Below are 15,197 nucleotides of genomic sequence, written 5' to 3'. Positions count from 1 at the left end.
GATATATACACCTCATCATGTCACGTCTTCAGATAACAGTTTGCTTCCCAGTCCTGTAGGTAAAGTCAGCCTTTACAGTTCTTTCACTGAGGGCTCTTTCTCACATTCAGTCTTGATTGCCCGTCCTTTCTAGTTACATCCTATTCCCTTTTCCCTGTCTCACTGTGTGCATATATACATATATTTATGTGTGTATGTATGTACATATGTATATATTTTAATTTGTTTTGTTTCTCTGGCTTCGAACTCCAGAGATCCACCTGCCTCTGGGACTAAAGGCGTGTGCCACCACCGTCCAGCGGCTACCTGTATTCATTTTTAAAAGGTTGAAAAACTCATCCTTGCTCATTTAGAGCTCCAGGATCATATAGTATGATGTTCACGTTTCCAATATGGCCAGTCCCACTTTGTAGACCATTCATTTATAAACTATGTACTGAACCTGTGTTGTCAAAACGTCCTGTCTCCCAACGCCGAGTATATACCTGTGAATAAAAACACCAGGTTGTGGAGAGAACTACAAAGAAACCGTCGGGTGGGTGTGATTGGCTGTTCAGTCAGGGACCGGTTTTCTGGAATACTTTCATGAATTTGAGAAAGCCTCGAGTGCGAGTATCAAAATAGAAGATAATCTCGAGGTCGCAGTAGTAGCTGGAGTCAGGCCGAGGCGGCAGAAACCAGCCGATGTGGTTCGAGAGACATTAATGAGAGCTCGAAGGTGTGTGAAGCTGAAGCTCCAAGCAACACTGGGGCTTGAATGACGCTTTCCAAGGCCGACGCGGTCTCCGGGTGTCGTAGGACTGTAGGCAGGCGGGGACTGCACACTAGATCTCAGGGTGGGCCTCTAGACCTCGCTCGCACTACACACCCGAGATGGCTTTCTCAAGTTGCCATACAGGATCTCCTTGAGGTTGCTGACTGCCTAACGATCAGATGCAGGAAGCCGGGGAGGGTCAGATGCAGAAGCCGCGAAGAGAAGCTGCTGGGACTCATTCCTGAGAGGCGGGCGGAAGAGGCGGGCAGCTCCTCTTGTTGTAGTGGGCGACCGGCGTGCTGCGCATGCGTGCGCCTGCTCTTCGAGCCAGTCCGTTACCGCTCCGGTGCCTGGGAGGGGCGGGGCCTGGCCCCGACGCCGGAAGGTGGGCTGGATGGGCGGGGCTAGGAGGAGGCGGCGGTAGCTGCGCGCGCGCGCGCGGGTGCGAACGGGAAACGCCGCGAGGGCCAGGCCGGGCGGCGGAGACGACGGACGGTGACCATGGCCGCGACAGCGGGCGGCGGTCCGGGAGCGGCAGCAGGCTCCGTGGGTGCAGGGGGTGTGGCGGCGGCCTCGGGCCTGGCCGTGTACCGGAGGAAGGACGGGGGCCCGGCCAGCAAGTTTTGGGAAAGCCCGGACACGGTGTCCCAGCTGGATTCGGTGCGAGTCTGGCTGGGCAAGCACTACAAGAAGGTGGGTCCGCGCGCGCCCGTGGGCACCGAGGCGCCACGCGACAGGAGCTGGTGGTGGCTGCGGGCCTCGCGAGCCTCGGGCCACCCCTCCCCCCCTCCGCGCGCCACGAGGGACAACAAAGGCTGGCTCGCCTCTCGCCACGCCCCCGCGGGCGGCTGCAGGCACGCGGCGGGATGGGCCCTCCTGCTGGCTCTCCCGGGCCCACGCACTCGCGTGGGAAGCCCCAGCTCGCTCGTTGTTCCGCGCAGAAGCAGGTGGAGCTGGGCAGAGCCGCAGGGCGTGTGTCCCTTGTCTTTTGTTAGCTGCCTTAGGTGTGTGAACAAAGAACGTTCAAGACCGAGCCCAGCGTAGTAAAAGTAGCTTGAAGTTTTGTTTAGAGACCAGTTTCTAAGTGGTTCCGTAACTAAGGGTTTGCTACCCGCTGTGGATGCCCTAAGGGACCTGGGTTGATTGTCTCGTGAGTTAATAATGTAGGTTTAAATTTTGCAATAGGAGTGATACCGGACTACCTAAAAGTGATGGTTTATTGTACTTTTTGTGATGTGTAAAGATATGAGTACAAGAGTTAAGGTCTTTCATCAAGAACTGTTTGTTTTCTTTGTAATTTTTTTCTTAAACCTCCCTTGTTTCTCCTACTTTCGAATGCACATTCTGCTGAGTCAGTATTACAAAGTTGTGAATTAACCATTTGCTTTTTTTAAAAAATTGCATCAATTTATTTTGGAGAGGTGAATCCCATTCCTGTGTTGATGTTAAGTAAATTGTCTTCTAACACCGACTGGGTCCAGGAATCGAACTTAGGTCATCAGGCTTGATAATGAGTGCCTTTACCGGTGTGTGTTCACCTCACTGGTAGAGTAAAAGTCCCACTATGTAAATGTTGAGGAATGACTCCAAAACACTTCCTCTACTACTCTCAAATTCAGTAGTGTTTACCCCATCGAGGCCCCGGGGTGAGTTTTAACTGTGTCATCCTTAATAGCTGTTTGAATAAGTGTTTGTTGAATGAGTGAAAAGTCAAACTAGGACCTCGGTATTTAAATAGTTTTGTAGAGTGTTCACTTAGCATGGGTCAGGCCTAGGGTTTGAACCCCAGCACCTAATATCTGTAATCCTTTGAGAGGTTCAAGCATGGAGATCACATAGTGAGCTCGAAACTCAAGAGGAGCCTGGGCTCCAACATGTCTTAAAACAGCCTGTCTTAAAAAAGTAGAAACTAGTCCCTGACTGGCTTGGGGTCTACAGCTTGGTGGACTGTTGGTATTCGACAGGGACCTTGGGTTTTTTCGGAAGTAACCCTGTTTCTAAGGCTTTAAAAGTCAGAAAGTGTTGACTTATTTATGCTTGGTGCACACTAAGCATTTCTCCCCCTCTTCTCCATTGTCTCACTATGTAGCTCTGGCTGTTCTGGAACTCACTGTTTAGACCAGGCTGGCTTCAAATTCCCAGAGATCTTCCTGCCTGTCTCCTGAGCACTAGAATAGGTATAAGCCACCACACCGTGTTCACTAAGCATTACTGTTGTATTTAACAGTGTATTTAGAAGATATAAACTTTTTAAGTTTATGTTTAGTTTGTTTGTATGACTGTTTTGCCTGTATTCACGTCTGTGTACCAAAGTGTGCCTGGTGCCCACATAAACCAGAAGGATCACTTGGATTATCTGGAAGTGGAGTTGACAGTGGTTTTGAGCTCCCTTGTGTGTGTTGAGAATCAAACCTAGATTACTCTGGAAGAGCAGCTGAATCCTCTCCCCCTCCAACCCTTTCAGAGGTTTTGCATTTAATTCATTAATTATGCTTTCCTAGTCATGAAACTTGTCTTTTTTGTGTGGGTGGTTTATGGGTGCTTTTTATGCATGTATGTATGTGTGCCGCGTGCATGTCTGGTATCCTCACACCAGGAGACTGGAGTTAGACATTTCTGAACTGCCATGCAGGTGTTGGTAAGAGCACCTAGTCTTAACTGTTGAGGCATCATACAGTATCTGCTTTTTTAACTATGCACTCGTATGTAGGCCTGGCTGTGATAGTGCATGCCTGACTATGAAGGCAGAGGCAGGCAGATCTCTGAGTTCTAGGACAGCCAATGCTACACAAACCCTGTCAGGAGAAAAGAGACTAAATTAAGAAAATATGCACATATGTGGTTTGTATGATTCTTTACAGTGGAGAGTGTGCTTCACATACCTAAAATTTGATGGAGTGCTGTTACTTAATAGGTAGTAGGAAGTAAGGTAGCTTTCTCTCCAGGATCAGCTGTACCAGGTTTGAATTCCTGTCTTTTTCTTGCAGTATGTTCATGCTGATGCTCCTACCAATAAAGCACTGGCTGGACTGGTGGTACAGCTTCTTCAGTTCCAAGAAGATGCCTTTGGGAAGCATGTCACCAACCCAGCTTTCACCAAACTACCTGTAAGTACTTCAGCTTCTGCCTCCCCCCAACACACACACACACACACACACACACACACACACACACACACACACACACACACACACACGGTTTCTCTGTGTACCCAGCTTTCACCAAACTACCTGTAAGTACTTCAGCTTCTGCCTCCCCCCAAAACAAACAAACACACACACACACACACACACACACACACACACACACACACACACACACACACACACACGGTTTCTCTGTGTAGCCCAGGCTGTCCTGAATTTGCTTTGTAGATACTGCCCGGCACAGTTTCTGTACTTTGAAGTGTCAACCTTCTGTGTCTGATTTCCCTTGCTATTGCAGTGAGGGGGGGTGGGGTGGACACAACTGTATAGAGTAGTATTTTGTTTAGTCTGTTTTTGAGACAGGCTTTCACATATTCTGGGATTGACTTGGAACTGCCTACGAATTAGAGGCTAGCTGTGACTATGTCACCCTTTTGCCTTCCATGAGCTGGGATTTTAGGCATTTGCTACCATTCTTAGTTGGTGGCAGATTCTTGCCTGCTATTATGTCTTTTAATGTGTTTTAGACTCTGCAACAATCATGAATATTTCTGCGTTAGGGTTGCCATAGTTTATGCTGTGCTGTTCATACTGGTACTTACTTGTTAGAACCTTGTGGTAAGAGTACTTTCATATTTTGTTTTGTTTTTAATTTATGTGCATTGGTGAGACGGTGTCAGAGCCCCTGGAACTGGAGTTACAGACAGTTGTGAGCTATCAGGGAATTTAACCTGAGACCTTTGGAAGAGCAGCTAGTGCTCTGAACCTCTCTAGCTCCTTGTTTTGTTTTTGTTTTTAATTAAAAATTTAAATAGCTGGACAGAGGTGGTGCACCTCTTTAATCCAAGCACTTAGTAGAATAGGTTGACCTACAGTGCCAGCCTGATCTACAGAGTGAGTTCCAGGACAGCCAGAGATACATAGAGAAAGAAATCCTGTCTCAAAAAGACAAAGACAATTAAATTTAGTTTATTTACTGTGTGATTGTGTGTGTGTGGGCATGTGCCTGCCACAGTGTGCATGTGGGGGTCAGGACTTCAGGAGTTGGCTCTTCCAGCCTGTGGGTCACAGGGACCAAACTCAAGTCATCACTATTGAGAGCAAGTACCCTGACCTGCCACCTTCTCTTTCACACAAGTAAGCGAGTATATGCATGAAAAAGGATGCCTGTCCTCAGCAATTAGCCACCTGAGGTGCTGTAATGGGGATCCAGAGTACAAGCATGCTTGTTGGAATTGAAGACCTTTTTTTCTTTGTGGTTTTCCAGTCTAGGACTTTGTGCATACTGGGCAAGTTCTTTAACAGTCTTGTTTGACAGACTCAGACTAAAGGTCAGTGTAGTTTATACTTTTTAAATTCTATCAAGGGACAATGAGGTGGCTGAGCAGATGAAAGCACTTGGCTCATGCTTGACAATCTTGAGTTCTGTCTCTGGGATGTACATGATGGAAGGAAAAACAGACTCCCTCGCATTGTCGTCTTATGTACACATTTGTACTGTGGCACTTGCACACCCTACACACGCACAAATAAATCTGTGCAGATTTTTTTGTTCTTTTCAGTCAGGGTCTCTCTATATAACCTTGGCTGTCCTGCTCACTATCTAGACCATAATGTCTTTAAACTCACAGAAATTAACCTGCCTCTGCCTCCTGAATGCCGGCCTATAAATGGAAATTTAGTAAGTTAATTTTTTTTTTTGTTTTTTGGAGATAAGGTCTTTGTATATTCCTGCCTGTCCTGGAACTCAATGGGTAGACTAGGCTGGCCTTAAATGCAGACCCTGCCTCTATCGCTCTGGTGCTGGAATTAAAATGTGTTACCCATTCCCAGCTAATGAATTTTTTAAAATATACTTTGTATACTTTATTTTTAATTTTTATTTATATGTTTGTGTGTGTTATACATGCAGGTAAAACACCTATACACAAATCTAAAAAAAATTATACAGTGATCTCATAATTTAGTGTAGTTTATCAAATGTCACATCATTCAGAATAAAATCTGCATAAAGTACTTTTTTTTTTTTTTAAGACAGGGTCTCTATCTAGCTCTGACTGTTCTAGAATAAAGTTTTTTGTTTTGTTTTTTAAAGCCTAGTAAGAGATGCATACTTTTTTAGAGACATGGTTTCTGTGTATTGCTTTGGAGCCTGTCCTGGAACTCGCTCTGTAGACAGGCTGGCCTCCAGCTCCCAGAGATTCCCTGCCTCTGCCTCCCAAGTGCTGGGATCAAAGGTGTGTGCCACCAACGCTGACAGAGATGAAAACTTTTAATCCCAGCACTTGGAAGGCAGAGGCTGGTGGATCTCTGAATTCAAGACTATCCCGGGCTACAGTAGTGAGTTCCAGGACAGCCAGAACTAAATAATAAAATCCTGTCTCAGGAACAAACAACAAAAGTTTATTTTTAAAAATATGATTCATATTTTGGTATTCCTAATTATGAGCATCTAAGTGTCATCATCCAAAATGACATTACAAGGGACTTTAACTGCTGGGAACTAAACCATTATTTACTAAAAGAGTTTAGGAATTGTAGATTATTTAAGTCATAAACCATAATTAAAAATAATTCATGGCTTAGTGCCAGTAGAACCAGATATATTTCTTTTCCTCTCAAAATAGAATGTAGCATTTGCGTAAATGGAAGAGATGGTTCTGGATTGTAATACTGTAAAAGAAAGTTGCATGAGAATGACTTAACAAAGCAAATATATTTCTTGTTGTAGTTTTGTTTTTTGAGGAAGGGTTTTTCTGTGAACCATGATTACCCCCCCCCCCAATCATCCTCCTGCCTCTGCTCCTGTGTGCTGGGATTAAAGGTGTTTACCAGGTTCCACCACTGCCAACTATTTACTTTTAAAGATTTAAATTTTTATTTTAATTTTTTTGTGTGTATGGGTGTGTCTGAGTGTAGGTTTGGGTGTGTGCCGACCTGCAGGGCTTGTTGAAGTCAGGAATGCCTTGATCTTCTAGATTGGAGTTATAGAGAGCTGTGAGCCACCATGTGGATGTTGGTAATCAAACTTGGTCCTCTGCAAAAGTAGTAAGTGCTGAGCCTCCTCTCTAGCCCAGTAAATGTAATTTTAAAAGTCTGGGGGGGGGGGAATTTTTTGTGTAGCTCAGTGTAGTGGCTCATTCCTCTGGATTCAGTAACCATGAGATGGAGGAGGGAAGATTAAAGTTTAAACTCAATCTCAGCTACATTGCTCATTTGAGCCCAGTGTGGTCTACATGAAGACTCTGGTTTAAAAAAATATCCAGGCATCAGAGGTCCACAGCTTTCATTCAGGTCCTTGTGGCAGAGATCTCTGAGTCAGACTGGGCCACAGAATGAGTCCCAGGATGGCCAGGGCTACACAGAGAAACACAGTCTTGAAAAACACACTCAAAAAAAAAAAAAAAAAAAAAAAAATCTGGGACTCAGACCTGGTGATTGAAGCATAGAATTGGGTTACTGGGGATGGAGGAGGGAAGATTAAAGTTTAAACTCAATCTCAGCTACATTGCTCATTTGAGCCCAGTGTGGTCTACATGAAGACTCTGGTTTAAAAAAATATCCAGGCATCAGAGGTCCACAGCTTTCATTCAGGTCCTTGTGGCAGAGATCTCTGAGTCAGACTGGGCCACAGAATGAGTCCCAGGATGGCCAGGGCTACACAGAGAAACACAGTCTTGAAAAACACACTCAAAAAAAAAAAAAAAAAAAAAAAAAATCTGGGACTCAGACCTGGTGATTGAAGCATAGAATTGGGTTACTGGGGAGGCTGGGGCAAAAGTTCAGGGTTGCCTGAGCTGCAGAGTGAGGTTAGGGTTGGTTACCCAGGGTACCTGAGAACCTTACTGAGTTAAAAAGGAGGCCTGGAATTGTAGTTCACCAGTAAGAGCATTTGTTTTAGCATGTAGGAATCCCTGAGTAAAGTTTCAAGTATAACATGAATGGTCTTATTGGAACTTTTATTTTTCTCGTGCTATTTGTCATTTTTAGGCAAAATGTTTTATGGATTTCAAAGCTGGAGGCACCTTGTGTCACATTCTTGGGGCTGCTTACAAGTTCAAAAATGAACAGGGGTGGTAAGTATTTTTAAAATTTATTTGCATGTTTTGATGTGATATTATTCAATGTGAAATCATTTTCTCTTGTATGTTGAGAATTCTGTAAGAATATTGCTGTTAATGGTAATGTAAGGCCTGTGTTTTAAATCAGTTTCAAATCTTTTCTGAAGCACATAGTCAGGTGTGGTGGTCTACACTTTTCATCCTAGCACTTGGGACAGAAGCAAGTAGATCTAACCTAACCTTCAAAGACAAAACAAAGCAAAGAGCCTCCTTTCATTTTTTTTCTTACATTCAAGAAAAATTACAACTGTTTTTATTGGGTAAATAATATATTTAGTTTTTGTGGTATTGGGAATTGAATCGAAGGGCTTGTGTTTGCTACCAGTGTGCTCCTTCAGTATGTCCGTAGCTACACATAGAGCTCTACCTGCCTCTGTCTCCCAAGTGCTGGGATTAAAGGCCTGTACCACCACTCCCCTGCTAAAGTTTATTTAGTTATTATGTATATAGTATTCTCATGCATGCATGCCTGCAGGCCAGAAGAAGGTACCAGATATCATTGTTGGGAGCTACCATGTGGTTGCTTGGTATTGAACTCAGAACTTGTGGAAGAGCAGCCAGTGCTCCTCACAACTGAGTCATCTCTCCAGCCCTAGTGATGGCTTTTAAAGTTTCATAGTTTATCATTATTATAGAAATTCCTTACTGGTTTTTGACCTCCCCACTCACCCAATCTCAGTGAGTTTGTGTTTTGTCTTATAAAGATTGACTGTAGAATCTTTTTCATGGAGGCAGAGGCAGGTGGATCTCTGAGTTAGAGGACAGTCTGGTCTACAAAGTGAGTTCTAGGACAGGCTCCAAAGTTACAGAAAAACTCTGTTTTGAAAAACCAAAAAAATCCTTTTCATGGATCTGCTTTTAGGTAACTGATTGATGTGATAAGGAATGTTATCCAGGAGGGCTCTCCCATTGTTGCCTCCTGCATTTACAAGTATTACAAGTGCTCAAGATATACATATGACCATGTTTTGGAATTTGCTGGTACGCCTTTAGAATATAATTTAACGTGGCTTAGTGATAAAAAATTAATATTTTTATTTTTTATGTGTTTATTTTTTGCTTTTTGCTTATGTATGTATATACGTCAGTGAGTGTAGGTACCCATGGAGGTCTGAAGAAGGCGCTAGATCCTTTGGAACTGGAGTTAGAGGCACTTGATGTGCTTAGTCAGGGCTGAGAGGTTGTCATAGCTTTCATCTTCATTAGCAGAGTTCTCTGACTTCCACACATGTGCTGTGGCACCTATTGGTGCCACATTGTATTTCCTGTCTCTATCTCATAATTAGAAATTCTTTTTGTTTTTTTGTGACAGGGTCTTTCTGTAGTACTGGCTTTCCTGAAACTCGAGGTGTAGAGTAGGCTGACCTGTAACTCAAGAGATTAATTTGCCTCTGCCTCCTTACTGCTGGGATTAAAGGCTTGTACCACTGTGCCTAGCAGCACAATAATTGTATGTGTTTATAGGCATGTGCATCACCTGTGTAGAGGTCAGAGGACAACTTTTGAAGTCAGTTTTCCTGCCATGTAGGTACTAGGGATGAAACTTAGGTTGTCAGCCTTATCATTTTACTGCTGAGCCATCTTGCCATTCTTGAACAAAATGACTTTAAGTAAACATTCTTCCTTCTTGGGTATCATATTCCATTTCCTTATATCTTTGAAACTACCATTATTTTACATTTCTTTCTTTGTATTAAACCCAGATTAAACCCAGATCCATTCTATATGTTAGGCAAGCATTTTATCACAAGTTATGTCCCCAGCCTTGTGACCTACTTTCCTATATCATGAATATATCTTGGACTGAAGGAAAATAGGAATAGCATTGGTACCCCGAAAATTTTGCATATGTGTATATGAGTGGAGGTAAGAAGACAAATTTTGGTGAATCCATTGTCGTCTTCCACTGTGTGGGTTCTGTGGATCAAATTCAGGTTATCAGGGTTAACATCAGTACGTGTACTCATTGAGTCATCTTCCAGATCAAAAGGTCTATTATGATGGTTTGAATAATATGCATTTTTGTAGTACTGACAGAATATGTTCACTTTATACAGTAGTAGCTTAGTTTCCAAGCCTTTCTGATTCATTTGAGTTCAGTTCTAAAATGACATTTCTCCTTCTTGTATGTAAGATGGACTTAGGAACTTATTAGTAAAGGCCTTTTTTCCTTCCTTAGGCGGAGATTTGATCTTCAGAATCCATCCCGAATGGACCGTAATGTTGAAATGTTCATGAACATTGAAAAAACCTTGGTACAGGTGAGTTGTAGAATTAGGCTTTGTCCTCCTGTCGTGTTTTAGAAAGTGCTTCTTCAGGCCCAGGCTGACCTAAAAAAATGCCCCCCCCCAAACAAAATCCATTCCTAAATCGGGTGCATGAGTCACTAGCTCCACTTGATTGATTTCCCCCTCCCCCCCCCTTGGTTTTTCAAGACAGTTTCTCTGTGTTGCCTTGGTTGTCCTGGGACTCACTCTGTAGACGAGGCTGGCCTTGATCTCAGAGATCAACCTGCCTCTGCCTGCGAAGTGCTGGAATTACAGGCGTGTGCCACCACCCTGCTTGAAGGTTTATTGCCTTTAATATACTTCAGTTCTAAGATTGTCTTTATTGGATTGCCAAAAGAAAAAGGGAAGGAGTTTTCTGAAATACATAATTTTATTGTTTTTATGTGTGTTAGCATTTGAACTGTAACTGACTTGATCATTTAAAGACTGTCAGTCTCTTAATTTTTTTTTTTTTTTTTTTTTTTGCTTGAGATAGGGTTTCTTTTGTAGCTTTGATTGCTCTGTAACTTGCACTGTAGAGACAAGACAAGGCTGCACTAGAACCTAAGAGATCTACCTGCCTCTGCTTCCTTAGTGCTGGGATAAAGGGAGTACACCACCACCTGTCCCAAAACATTTTTATTTTCTTATTTGTTTTAGTCCTGGCCATCCTGGGACTCATGTATATATATATATATACACCATGCTGGCCTTGAACTCACAGATTCTCTTTTCTTCCCGCCAAGTGATGAATTAAAGGCATGCACTACCAAATTCAACTAGTCTTGACATTTTTTTTATCACTAACTATAGGGCCAGCCTCTTTTAGCCAAGGTCATGAAAAAAAAAAAAGTATGAATGTGCCATGAACTAAACTTTTTCTTTCTGAGGGAATACCAAAGAAACACATGCTTTTGGTTGTTGTTTTTGTTTTTCTGTGTGTAGCTTTGGAGCCTGTCCTGGAACTCACTCTGTAAACCAGGCTGGCCTCGAACTCACTGAGATCCAATTTTCTCTGTTCCACAAGTGCTCGGGTTAAAGGCCTGCGCCACCACCCAGGCAGAAACACATGCTTTCTGATGGTAACCTCTTTTACGTCATCTTAAAAAATCTCTACACAGTTACTTGTCTACATAGAGCTATACCTGTCTTCTACATCATTTGCACATTCACACACTTACACACTCTTCACAGAACAAACTCTGGACAATATATAAATTATATTTTCAGGGTCATGTAGCATTTTGTGAATAAATAGTACGAAACAGAGCCATTCTGATACAGAAGGAATTGCAAGGTTTCCCTCAGGCTTAGAATGTCACAATGACATGGTGGATATGAGTATCCATGGCAATGCTTGTTTGTGCAGGTGGGAGGCACCCCCTATCTGTACATAGCCTGAGAGACATCATAGAGACATCATGGAAATGCATAGAGAGCAATGAGCAGTTTAACCTTGTATTATAAAAGTGAGGTTAGGGCCAAACCGTGCTGACACATACCTTTAATCCCAGCACTCTGGAAGCAGACCAGCTTGTTCTACAGAGTGAGTTCTAGGACAGGTTCCAAAGGTACAGAGAAACCCTGTCTCAAAAACAAAACAAAAAGTGTGGTTAGGAGTCGGCGCAGAAAGTCAATTGGTGAGAAGTTTTTGTGCAGGGAGTTGTGTCTTTAATTCTATCTGCCAGGCTTTTTGCAAGCCAAAAACTGGCACAAAGGTTGTTACATGCCTGACTTTGGTTCCACAGACACCTGGGAATGTGTCCTTGTGCAATTCATTTGCAGGGGCAACTGTCAACTTTGAGTTTGTTTTAGGGCCAAAATCAGGTAATGGTGTAAAATGCAGTTTTAGTTGCTGAACCATCTCACTGCAATAATGCTCACCAAATTCTGTTTTTGTTTTATGTATTTGAGTGTTTTACCTGTATATATATACAGTATATATACCTGTATGTATATATGTGTACCATGTGTGCAGTGCCTACAGAGCTCAGAAGCATGCATCAAATTCCCTGTAGCTGAAATGAGCTGCTGTTAGCCATTGAGACAGCTCTCTACCTCATCTTTTTGATAAAGGATCTCTCATTGAACCTGGACATGAGCCATTTTGGCTAGTGCCTGGCCAGGAAACTCAGTGGGATGATAACTTGTTTGTTCTTCAGAGATACCATTTTGGTCCACAGATGTGTGCCACAACCCCCAGCTTCTCTGGTGGTACTGGGCATTCAAAATCAATTTCTTATGCTCAAACAGAACTTTACCCACTGAGTCTTCTCCCCTGACCTTTACTTATTTGTTTATTGTGGTTGGGGGTTGAGACAGGGTCTCAACTTGTAGCTCTGGCTGTCCTGTAACTCACTGTGTAGACCAGACCAGATCACCACGAACACATAGAGATCATCCTAACTCTGTCTCCTGAGTGCTGGGATTGAATCCCTGATGTCTCTCACCTTGCTGAATTTTAAGCAATAATTTCATTTCAAATGATTGTCAGCAGTCTTTCTGGCTGCAGAAGGGGTCTGGGGGTGATTTTGAATAGCCTACTAAACCGTCTAGGTTTCATTAAGATAGGACTATTATATTGTGTATCAAAAGATGTCTTCCAAGCTGGGCATGGTGGCACATGCCTATAATCTCAATACATGGGAGCCAGAGGCATGTGGATCTCTGAGTTCCATGACAGCTAGGGCTACACAGAGAAACCCTGTCTCAAAGAACCAAAAACCAAAACAAAGATGTCTTCCTATCTTAAGAAATGAAGGTTTGAATGTCAGCTTCAGACATTAAGTTGATGAGTGATCAGGGACCTGTGAGATGCTTCAATGGGTAAAGGCACTTGCTGTCAAGATTGTTACTTGGAGTTCAGTTCCTGGCATCCTTGTTTGTCTAATGACAACATGTATGCCAAGGTGAACGGTTTCCACATACATTTAAAAACAAAAAAGAAACAGAATGAAAGGATGATGAACAGTCAAAGAAACAGCATTTCAAAACCACTTGAATTTCAAAGTGTGTCTGTTTGTTTTCTCAGAACAATTGTCTGACTAGACCCAACATCTACCTCATTCCAGACATTGACTTGAAGTTGGCTAATAAATTGAAGGATATCATCAAACGGCATCAGGTAATAAACATGATCCCTATAGTGCAGTGGTAGATTACTTTTAATAGATACCACAGTTTGCCTCTTTGTATGCGTTTGCTTTGAAGGAAAGACTTGTCTGAGTTTTTGCATAACCCTTTAGGAACATTCAGTAGTCTGTGGGATGAGTTGCAGTAGTCTTAGAAGTGTACTTAAATAGCTAAAATGGCCCATATGCTTTTTTAACTCAGAATTTACAAGCTCACAAGAGTTGGTAGCAAGATTGTTGATTGTATGAAGTGAAATATACTTTAAAATCAACTCCCGGACACACCCAACACTAAATAATATTTATATATGTTCTCTTTGTAAAATTAGCAGAAAAATTCAGGTTTCCAGGCAAGTGCAAGTGTGTATGCTAGTTCATACCTCTAGATATTGGAGGCTACTTGAGTGTTCAAGACCAAATGTCTTGACTGTTGGACAGCAAGACTGTCCACTGCTGCTGCTGTTTTGATCATCTTACTTCATTTTAGGCTGAAGGTTTTTGTTTTGTTTTTGCTCCCTGTAATGTTGGTTCCACCAAAGTAAATAGTGTGATAACTGTGGATATGTAGGTATACAATAATTTTCTGTAAAACATTTCTATGACAAGTGTTTAATTAAGATCTGTAATTGATTAAAAAGCCTCATGAAATATCTCCATTTTCTGCTGTAAAAAATATTAGCATTTGAAGTATGTCTTAGCTTTTAGTAAAATATATGCCATAAAAGCAAATATTTTACTCACCCCCTTCTCCAGCTTTTATTCCTATTACTGTAACTAAATAACAACAGTCTATCTATCGGTCTATCCATCTATCAATCACCCCCCCATCTCTACCTACCTACCTTATTTATTTGAGGCAGGTTCTTACTGTGTAGCTCTGGCTGGCTTGGAACTCACTATGTAGACCAGGGTGGCCTTAAACTTTCTGATGTCTGCCTACCTCTGTCTCTTGAGTACTGGGATAAAAGCCCTATGTCATTGTGCCAGGCTTATTTATTTAATTATTTAAATATTATTTAATTAAAACTGTATGTGTGTGAGAGTACCTGTTGAGATCATGGCATCATATTTTCTGACTGGGAGCCAAGATCCTTTGCCACAGCAGAGGGCACGCTTATCTTCTGAGCCATCTTTCAAACCCATCACAATTCCCTCTTTCCCTTCCTCCCTCCCTTCTTTCTTCCTTCCTTTTTTGTTTTTGTTTTTTGAGACAGGTTTTTCTCAGTATAGCAGCTCTGGATGTCACTCTGTAGATCAGGCTGGCTTCCAACAAAGTTTATTTATTTATTTTGTTTTTTTTGAGACAGGTTTTCTCTGTATTGCTTTGGAGAGTCTCCTGGAACTAGCTCTGTAGACCAGGCTGTCCTCAAACTCACAGAGATCCACCTGCCTCCTGAGTGTTGGGATTAAAGGCTTGCACCACCAACTGCCGGCCCAACAAAATTCTTAAGAATGATCCATCATTTATTACTCCCTTTCAAGGCTGGAGACATGGCCCAGTAGTTAAGAGCACTTGTTGTTCTTGTAAAGGACCTAAATTCAATTCTCTGTAGCTCACAACCATCTGCAACTCTTAATTCCAGGACATCTGAAGTTCTTTTCTGACTTCTGTGGGTACAGACACACATGGTGGAATGACAACAGGCAAAACATTCATACACATAAATAAATCTTGAAAAAAATCATGAGGCTGGAAAATCGGCTAAGGTTAGGAGAACTAGCTGTTTCCCTAGAGGATCTAGTTTGATTCTTAGCACTCACATGGCAGTTAACAATCT

General features: G+C 42.5%; 1 protein-coding gene across 4 annotated transcripts in view; it reads left to right on the top strand.

The window, feature by feature from the left end:
- Positions 1-1,151: 1,151 nt before the first annotated feature.
- Positions 1,152-15,197, top strand: part of Smarcc1 (SWI/SNF related, matrix associated, actin dependent regulator of chromatin subfamily c member 1) — a 98,041-nt gene continuing 83,995 nt past the window's right edge. For 3 of the 4 annotated variants that reach the window (XM_051203573.1, XM_051203564.1, XM_051203579.1), the window contains exons 1-5: positions 1,152-1,447; positions 3,742-3,861; positions 7,891-7,976; positions 10,201-10,282; positions 13,320-13,412. In XM_051203573.1, the coding sequence (XP_051059530.1) occupies positions 1,256-1,447; positions 3,742-3,861; positions 7,891-7,976; positions 10,201-10,282; positions 13,320-13,412 (573 nt within the window). In that variant the 5' untranslated portion in view covers positions 1,152-1,255. Of the gene's footprint in view, positions 1,448-1,739; positions 1,759-3,741; positions 3,862-7,890; positions 7,977-10,200; positions 10,283-13,319; positions 13,413-15,197 lie in introns of those variants that run through there. The other variant, XM_051203588.1, reaches the window with a different exon arrangement.

This window comes from Phodopus roborovskii, unplaced genomic scaffold (genome assembly GCF_943737965.1).
Source record: "Phodopus roborovskii unplaced genomic scaffold, PHOROB, whole genome shotgun sequence".
NCBI classification, from domain to species: Eukaryota; Metazoa; Chordata; class Mammalia; order Rodentia; family Cricetidae; genus Phodopus; species Phodopus roborovskii.
This window is presented reverse-complemented; position numbering and strand designations above follow the sequence as displayed.